Raw genomic sequence first — 10042 nt, 5'->3', positions numbered from 1 at the left:
ATATAACATTTTAGACACATTCTAGACAGTTTATCAGCTAAAAAAAGTTAATTTTGGGGTAAGTTACTCTTTAAACTTTGGTTGTGTAAAGAGCTGTCTATAGTAGGTAAGATATTAGTTGTTCATAACCTTTCTACAGAATCCCTCTTCTGAAGATCTGAAATAACCCTTTAATTCATTGTTGACTTTAGTTTAATTAAGTTTCATTTCAATCTACTTGATCCAGAAAACTATTAACTTTTTTAACTTTCATCCATCAAATCTATTGTTGCTTCTTTCTGCCTATTGTAGACATTCTACATATAATTATTTACTGCCCAGGTAAAGTTTTTTTATGCTATTAYAATATATTTCACTCTTCAATCCATAACATTTCCCATTGGTTGTGTTTCTCTTTTTTGTTGTCTTTCTTTTATTTAAACACTTGACAACTGCAGAAGTAACCACAAAGGCTTGAGGATTCCCTGGTTGAGAGTCACAGAAATAATCTGTTCTGTTAATTAGTTAAGTATCCTATTTAACTCCGATCAATCCACTTGTGTAAAGATCTCGCCGAGCTCTCTGTTCTCAGAGTTACAAATCCCAAAAGACTCCCGTGCCCTTCAGAGCCTGTAATCCCCTTCATCGTCCTGCCTGAGCGTAGCAATGGCAGGTGGAAGCAAATAGCCCAAACTGCCCCACAAACAAGCCAGGACACGGTTTCACTTGGCACACCAAGCTGTCCATCTGCTTCCAGCAARCCTCCGCTTCTGAAACCAAGAGAGCGGAAAGAAGCTCTGCCTGCACGGGGAACCAGAAATTTAGAGGATTATGATAAATCAGCTGGCCACTGCTTTAGTGCTGTTAGGAGTAATGATGCTCACTTGAACATGGAACAAAACCACCAAGCTAATTTATTCCGAGGTTGACCTGCAACAGAATAAAAACAGAACTTTAATCGCCTTCTGACGCTCGCTTAAATTCCAGTTAAGAAGGCAGAGAAAATCTGTGCAACGACCTTTCTATTACTATTCATGTATTGCCCCCTCTTGTTGGTTATTTTTTATTTAAAATTCTCAAAGACCCACTCATTAATTACAGCATGCCATAACAAGTGACTTCATATCATTAGCAATATTAATTATCATTGTGGTCCTTATTCCTGTATGAAACAGAGCATGAGAGTGGAGTCTTTTTTTTTCCATCAGGATCCAATTAATTCAATGCAACTGCCTAACAGCTGGTGGCATTTCGACTCCAAGTCTTCCCTACTCTCCAGTGTGAGCATCATTAAAATCAGGTGATGTAATCATCTGTCGCTGCAGTAGCTGGCAAGGTAACAAAAAACAAATGAGAACGCAGTTAGGGATGGGCAAACGCTGCCATATGCCCTAGAATGTAATGCACCCTTATGATGTGGGTTTAAATTGACATTGGAGCGTTAATTAAAGGAAGGGGTGTGAAAGTAGCATTATGGGGATTAATGGAATGGTTTGCGTACTCTACATGCTGATAGCTGTTTTACACGCATTTAGGCTTGTGTGACACAGCCATCCCAAGCCTTCTGGATTTTATCAGCCGAAATAAWATGTCAGGAAACACCAGTTTGAGAGTATTTAAGCCTCGTGGCCAAACGTTATTTGGTGTCTTCACAGTCTCCGACAAGGATGAAAGCTGCGAGGAGATGTCCGTCCCCAGCAGCCCGCAGAACGAGGCCATCCAGCACAGCTCCGTCAGCACTTCCAACGGGGTCAACTCCTCCTCCTCCTCCTCGTCGACCCCGGCCGTCACCGCCTCGTCCAGCACCGCCGCCGCCGCGTCAAATCAGAGCACAGAGGAGAGCCAGCCACGGAGGGGCGCCACAAAGTCTCAGCCTTCAGGGAGCTGATGGGCCCAAACTCTACCCCCGTCGTCCACACTGGAGTGCTGCTGCCTCCGATCTAAAGCATTTTCTCTCAGCTTCAGTTCGGACCGTTAACTCTTTAATTTATTCTTGAATGCGTTGTTTTCTGTTGAGTCTGTTTTGTACTTTATAGGCTTTTAAACGTGCAATGCTTCTCTGCAACCGGTGAAGACAAAAGAAAAGGCACTTTAGGTGTAAAATGTGAAACACGTGACTTTGAGCTGTTTTTGTATTTGTTTGATTTATTTATTRATCTCCTGTACAATTATTATTTTTATTTATTTAAAGTCAGTCAGGTGAAGCAGTAGGTTGTTACCAAAGTGTGTTGTTTATTTGTTTTCTTGAACTTTGTAAGCACTATCTTGATGAAGATACTTTAATAGAATTAGTTCATTGTTCTTCATTTGCTTTTATCGTTTTGCACATATTTGAGAGATAACGGGTTTACTTTTCGGAGAGTTTGTTGAGCACTGGCAGCTTTTTTCGACGTCAGTTTAAAAACTGGACATGTGACACAAACAGACGTGGCTGAATGAGCTGCTGAATGTCTGAGCTCACCTCTGCATGTAAAATAGACTCATGGAGGTGAGCTGATTCTATTTATTTCATTAACATTCCATCTGTAGTCTGATTGTCCCCGAAGCAGTGATTGTAGGATCGCAGTACTTTTTTTTTAACTACTCACTTATAGTGATGTTGACTTCATTCAGTGCCATTAATGTTTTTGAATAAACTACTTCTGTACATTTTTTAAGCAGAATAGCTTAAGTTGATTGCTGTTTTCTCAAACAACATGATGACTTTAGAGATGATTTCTTGCTTTGTTTACTGTGTTTGCTTTAAAAGTGACTTTTTATGGCTTTAGCGTCTAATGCAGAACATTTAGGGACATTAGGCTGTTTTCATGATAGGCAACATTTTTAGAAAAYGTAAAAAAATCATCAATGATAACATTTGTCTGTGATCTTTCTTGATATTATGTACTTTGTTTTTATAAGATTGTATAAATTTAGAAGCTGATCTCTTGATCACTGTGTTAGCAATTAAAACTGACCTTAAATCTCTTATTAGAATAAATAGGTTGTCATGCTAAATGAAGATAAAATGATGTGAACTGCAATCACGTCATAAACATCAATTGCACAACAAATAAAACGTCAAGATTTGTGAGCATTTAAGCGCTTATAAGAAACAAATCCCATCTTTTAAAGTCTGTTTGCCTTTTTCTCTTTAGTCCGTACTTGGCTTACTACTGTGTAGTTTTTATGAACAGCTGACACATTGTTTTCTGAAAAATGTGATTTTTAAAGTTTTACTGTTATGTGCTATCTGCATGAGATAACAATTCTCTGCGAGAATTTGACCRTTTATTTATTAATGTCTGGACTTAAAAACAGTAAAAATGAAACAATTAAAGAAGTTATGGCAACTTGAGTTGTGAAAGCTTTGGTGATTTGTTTTACCCTGGCTTTACTGATACAAACTGGGTGTGATACTGTGTTGACAGTGTATTTGTAATGTGAAGGTTCTGTATACAATTTGAAATAAGTTGTTGTAATAAACCTTTTAATGACTCTTTAACAATCCATCCCATTTTTTTTATTCTCCTCTGACTTCCCTAAAAGATGTCAAAAATTTCAAATGTGGTGCACAGAACGATACATTTTTATTAATAATAGACAAACCTGAAGAGTGTCACAGGAAAACTGGTGTTAATACCTGTTCTATGGGCCACAACGGGAGTAAATCTTTATTATGGTGTATACTGCCACCTTGTGGAGGATCAGAGGATTTTTGACTGATTGAATCTTTTTAATTTATTATGAACCACTTCAATAGTGCACTTCTACAAATATTTAAAAGCCTTTTCAGATTTTACACCACAGCTACAGCCTTATAAATTAACTTATTGTCTTTTTTATTATTAAAATGTTTATTGTTTCCTGTACAGAKACCTAAAAATGAAGTGTTGACTAATGTGTGTCAGTTTTTTTTATCCTGTAATCACAACGAGCTCAAACATTACAGCTTTWTATCCATAAGTTCTGTATCTTCAACCTGAGATAAATTCTCCTTCCTGTAGGTTTCTTGTATATTTTGTAACTCAGCTGCTACATTTGAATGTGATGTCATGTCAACACCACTGAGTCATTGTTCAGTTGTTGTGTGGTGGAGGGGTTTTACAAACAGAAACACRCGTCAAGTAAAACAAGTAAATCTCTCCTATTATTTAGAAATTCACAATCAAGCTGACTTTAGGACTATTTATGTGCCTTAATACAAGGTGAAAAAATATTACTTTTACTATCCCAAATCTGCCTTGTTTATCTTTTCCTGATAGATTATAAACAATGATATGCTGACCCATAATTACTCCCATCTGCACTGAATCAGAGTGTCCAGCAGGTGGCGATACATCCAAACCCAACAAAATCTCATATTATTAACTCATTTGGTGTCATTTTAACAGAGGCCTATAAAGTACTAGAAAAAAAAACTATGTAAAAGTAAAATTACATGAACAGAAAATGATTTTAAAATAAATTTCACTGCTGAGAAAACTACTCACGTAAAAGCCATAAAACTGTTCTCAAAAACTGGGAAAGTAAAAGTACTTGTACACACTCTCTAAGAAATAAACTGTTGAATTTACTGAACCAAACTGGTTCCTCTAAGCCAGGTTGAGTAAATTGAGCAATAAATGTGTATTATTTGCTCAGTTTGCTCGACTAGGCTTAATGGGGCCAGTTGGCATGACTGTTGAGTAAATTCAACACTTCATTTTTTAGAGCGTATAGACATGTTCTTTCACAATGAGTTTATACAACATATTTAATTTGTAACGAGTAACTATGTGTTACATTTTAAAGTAAAGAAGTAAAAGTATAATTTGATGCTTTAAAATGTAACAAAATAAAAGTAAAAGTATATTTAAAAATGGTAAAATTACAAAACCTCAAATAAACTATACTGTAACAAAGTAAATGTACTTAGTTACTATAAACTTCTGCATTTTAGCCACTTTTCACAACATCTTTCCCATATGTGCAGGGAGAACCCAAAATAATTCTGTGTCAAGCAGAGGAAGGCAGCGTTTTCAGATTATACGTAAAACCAAAATGCAAAAATCTTCTTTGTTCAAAAGTAAAAACACGAGTGTGATAAAGAGCAACAGAGTGAATAAGTTAAAACAAAGCAAGTGCTGTTTAGCAGGATCTGGTGTGAAACAAGAGCAGAAAGTAAGAAAAACAAATAAGAAACTGGATGACAAAGCATAAAAGTATAACCGCAAAAACCCAAGCTTATCTGGTTAAAACCCAACAATTTAAAGCTTAACTTTTTTAACCAAGCTATTTAAATTAACTGACATCAGTCCAAAAACAAAAACAACATCATCAGACTAATGATGTCATCATCAACACAGCGTATGACAGTTTGGGAGAAATAACCTTTTTTTTTTCTTTTGTGTTTTTGTGTTTGAAAGCTTCCTGTCAAAACTCCAGTAGGCGGCGCTCTGGAGCCATGTGATGCTGTCTAAATAGGCCAGCAGTGATTAGCTGCTGATCACAGAGCAGAGAATTGTAAATGTTAAAATGTAGGTCACAGCTTTGGCCGATAACGCTCCTTTTTATTTCATATTTAGGGAGCTTGGAAATAAAATGTTAGATTTTCCATCTTTGGTGCAAAATCTGAACACGGAGTGAAGCAGAATACGGTAAAGAYGTCCTCGCCACATGCAAACCATTATTTCTGGTTGTTTGATTAATTGTTACCCTCTGGCAAACAGCTATTTCATATTAATTATTCATTCTATAATGATATTAATGTAAATTTAAATACGCTTTTCCTGTAATAAATGCATGGCATTTGGAAAGATCCTCATTTTCTGCCTGCTGTAGACACATAATAGTGTCCCTATGTTTAAAAAGAAACTTTGCAAGATTAAAAAATTGTATTTTAAACAACTCTGAGCTCCACATTCTGAGTAAAATGAGGCAGYGCTTAATTGGGAAAGAACGGCAAGAGAAACGAAGACAAGCAACATTCGGATGTTGTTGGGCGTGTCGCAGCTTTTGCCTCTWAACAAATGAGCAGGATAATAATGTGGAGCTGATCTGCTGACAGGCGGGCTTCTCCAGCTGTTCCCATAATTCGACAGGTATTATCTTTGGCCCTTTAGCATTCCGCAGAGGCAAACTGGCACTTAATTAGTCAGGGATTRAGGCCAAACAGCCTCATTTACGTGGGTTGTATCACAAGCAGAGACTGCCTGCCCCGTCTCCTTCAGGGGGCATCTGGGGGTTAAAACGTGAAAATTGCAGAGGCTGCTGAAAAGCAGCAGCTCCGGGCCCACGAGTCCAGATCTCTCAACAATGAAGAGCCTCTCCCCCTGCTGAGGAGGTGCTGTTTCTGAGCACACGCTTTAACCCCTCAAATCCAAGGAGACGCAGATAAAACAGCTTGATTTACATTTAATTCAGATTATGTAAATACATTGGTTGGGTCCCAAATCAAACACGGGACACAATACAAGCTGCCTGCAGAACTCTGCAAAGATGGCCTCTATTGTCATTTAAATGAGGGGGGGTCATCAAATATTTCTTTTATACATGGAAAGGACATTTAATTGGACTCTTTATGAGATCTGTTCTTTCTGCAAACCCTGATAACTTCTTATTATTCTCGGTTGGCAGCCTCCACACACTATCAAACAAACGGAGTCGGTTTGTTTTTGCGCTTGGATGAAGGGCAAATGGGCATCTGGTTCCGCCACCGGGGATGTGCATCTATTTAATAGCATTATAGAGGTGTATCAGCTCCCATATCTGTCCGCTAAGTACATGGGTGGAGGCAAATCCTCAGTGGGCACGTTCATCGAGTCGTCTGCCAATCCCTCCCTGGGGCATGGCCTTCTCTGGGCTCATGGAGACAGCAGGACGTCTCCTCCAGTCGTCTCTGCCGGCGGGAGCCCCAAAGAAAGGCAGGTCTCACTCTCCCACTCTGCCCCGTTTCCCTTGTGAATTATCTTATTTTGTGATCAATATTTAATGCTGGTGATTATTAGAAGGTGGAATATTCTGGATCTAAGAGCTCGTTGTTTAGTCRTGTTTGTTGTTTGCAGGAGAAATCATTCAGAGCTTTTATTGAAGTGAAGGAAGCATTGATTAGTTTCTAAAATTATTTTTTGTTTAATGAACAAGATTGCCTGTAAAAAATGTAACGCTGTTGTAATAATAAAACTTCAGTTTCTGTTTGGGATTGCGTGTAAAGCAGCAAATCATATCGTCACACAACTGTGGTGGAAGTAATTTCCTCTCTTTCCTTAATCTTTTGAAAATACCTTCATCCTTTCTTCTTCCAGTCCCAAAATAAACTAATTTTGCTTAAACTTATCAGTATAAGTTTGCACTCTTTTGATTTATTTTATTGTCTTCTTCAAGCAAGCATATATTAAATTTAGTGGCAAAACTACAAAAGTAAAACTGATTTAAACCACAGAACGGTTCATATTAAATAAAGCAAAGTTCATCATGATTCCAAGCTCCGAACACCAAGTCTTTACTTGAAGCACAAGTCTGGTATTTTCTTTCATCTCAGCTTTTTGTTTTCCCTCTTCATCGACCCGTCACTCTGATGGAGAACAGCAAATTAAAGCATTTCTGGTCTCCCTGAAGTCTCTTTCTCAACCCTCAGCTCTGCTGCAGGCAGACCTTTCTGATTCATATTTTATCACAAATATCACGTTAGTCTGCTCCTAACTGCAGCCTCAGCGTAACTCGATTTTAAAATGATGGATAGCTTTTTCCTGCGCGCCACATCTCCTGACCCCCACTGACATTTCAGAGCTGTTAATTCTGTCTTCACATGCAGAGTTTCAGCTCCTTGTCTGCACTCGTCGTGCAGCCAGACCTAAAATAAAAGCTTTTTATTGTATTTATTGGAAATACAGAGTGGAAAAATCAAGRGCTRATGTTTAAATGTTTAAATAAATGCRTTRCRTTTGTATAACACWTTTTTTTGTCTAACTGACGACTCAAAGTGCTTTTACATTACAAGTCATGCTCACACATTCACACCCTCACACATCAATTTGCAGATCAGGGGCGACTTGGAGTTCACTGTCTTCCCTTCTGACATGTTTGACATGTGRAGGAAAAGCTGAATTGATGGATAACTGCTCTTCCTCCTTGACCACAGCTACCTGATCACTGGTCATTGTCATCATGTTTAAAACCGGTGACTGATCTGAAATCATAAAGTTTACATGAAAAATGTTACCAACGATAAGAAGAAAAATAAACATTGTGGACAAATAATTCAAACTTCTTTGTCATTTTTTTATATTAGCAAGTCTCTTCAGAATGATCTATGTGAGTTGAGACCATTTGCCCCAGAGTTTAGTTTGAGTAATTTTAGTTAACATTCTTGTTTGTTTGATTTAGCCACATCTCATCTTTATTCTGTAGCTTTCAAACATTTACTATCCCAGGTGTGTTTATGTTTTGCATTTTCACRGATTATTAGATATAACTTTTTGCTTTGAATCAGCTTTGACAAGTTTTGTTAAGTCAACATTAGTCAGTGTGAACCTTACTGCTTGTRAACGTCCCTTACTTACCTGTGYTCCAGGAGCAAAAGGAGGAAGTGCTGTCTCACTTCCTGTATCTATAGGTTCCTGTGAAGCGATGATGTCACATGATCGAACATGATAGGTTCCTTATTTTAATTTTTTTTCTTGTGTGCTCCTTGTGTAGGTGTCTACCAACCAATCAGAAGGTCAGCAGTTTGGTCCTCATCTGTGTGTCTTTGCTTTGGGGGGTTGGGACTAGTATTCCCTTCATTGTGGGACAGTTTTTTTGGCATACACACCTACTTGTGGGGACCTAATGTTACTTATGGGGACCTGACTGGTACTTATGGGGACCTCAGTATAGTCCCCATAAGGGGAAAAGCTGTAGGTGGGTCGGGGGTTAAGTTTAGGACTAAAGTGTGAATTGAGTTTAGGTTAGTTTTAGGGTCAGGTGAGGTCAGGTTTAGACTGTAGAAATGTAATGGAAGTCAATGCCTGGTCCCCATAAAGATAGCTGTCCCAGATTTTGTGTGTGTGTGTATGTGTGTGTGTGTGTGTGTGTGTGTGTGTGTGTGTGTGTGTGTGAATGAGAAACATGCTTTGAAGGACTTCAGCTTCAAGTCAAGGTTAAAAGGCTCCACATGCTGTAAGTGTGGAACATTGACCATCATCTCAAAGTGAAGTTGATATCAGTCTGAAGAAAAGCTCCACCTCAAAATAGCAAAAGAAAAGACCATAACAATTATTRATAATACGTTTGCTGAATGTCAGTAAAATACTTTCGTAAAGTGACATCAATTTGCACAAGATTTTCCAGTCGYTTAGCTTTGACCCAACATAATAAGAGCGGATAAAATTTGCAATTCCTACAATTTCTCATCAGACACCTTCATCTTTCATATTACTGCAGGGATTTAGGGCATCAACTGCATTTTATGTAAATATTCTTTGAGGAATTTTCTGAAGATATTGTGGAAGGGGAGCATCCTGTCAGTTTTGACAGTTCCCACACATGCAAGTAACTTTTTTTTCTTGTATTTTAATCTTAAAAGCATCCAGTGTCTTGCTAATATTATTGTCACGTTTGTTAATATTACTATTATTAAATATGGTTTCTGTGATGGACTCACAACCTGTCCAGGGTATACACCAACCCTTGCACAGTGACTGCTGGAGATGGGCATCAATGACCCCTGTGACCCAAGTTAAATGATGGATGGATGGATGGATGGATGGATGGATGGATGGATGGATGGATGGATGGAGGAATGGATGGATGGATGGATGGATGAAGGGATGGAGGGAGGGAGGAATGGAGTTTAAAATCAAGTAAAAATTTAAATGGAACATTTAATCCTCTTATTTAAATTAGATCAACTTTGAGTTCAGTTTCAGCTTTTTGTCTGATGTGGGAACAGGTAAAGCAGAAAGCCTGMATGTATAACATCGAGTGAACGCTATCGTTTAACAGGGGCGGGCAATCCTGGTCCTCGAGGGCCGCAGCCCTACATGTTTTATGTTTTTCCCTGCTCCAACACACCTGATTCAGACATTAAATTACCTCGTCAAAGTTCTGCAGTACGGAGGAC

The 10042-nt window shown here is 38.2% G+C and overlaps 1 protein-coding gene across 2 annotated transcripts in view; it reads left to right on the top strand.

Annotated features, from left to right (window-relative positions):
* The window catches only part of atf2 (activating transcription factor 2), a 24053-nt gene extending 20590 nt beyond the window's left edge, over positions 1–3463 (top strand). For both annotated transcript variants that reach the window (XM_014001409.1, XM_014001408.1), the window contains exon 12: positions 1635–3463. In XM_014001409.1, coding sequence (XP_013856863.1) covers positions 1635–1867 — 233 coding nt within the window. In that variant the 3' untranslated portion in view covers positions 1868–3463. The remainder of the gene's footprint in view (positions 1–1634) is intronic.
* The last annotated feature ends 6579 nt before the right edge of the window (positions 3464–10042 follow it).

The sequence above is a fragment of the Austrofundulus limnaeus genome, unplaced genomic scaffold (genome assembly GCF_001266775.1).
Source record: "Austrofundulus limnaeus strain Quisiro unplaced genomic scaffold, Austrofundulus_limnaeus-1.0 Scaffold9, whole genome shotgun sequence".
NCBI classification, from domain to species: Eukaryota; Metazoa; Chordata; class Actinopteri; order Cyprinodontiformes; family Rivulidae; genus Austrofundulus; species Austrofundulus limnaeus.
The sequence above is the reverse complement of the archived record's forward strand: the minus strand, read 5'-3'. Positions and strand labels throughout refer to the sequence as shown.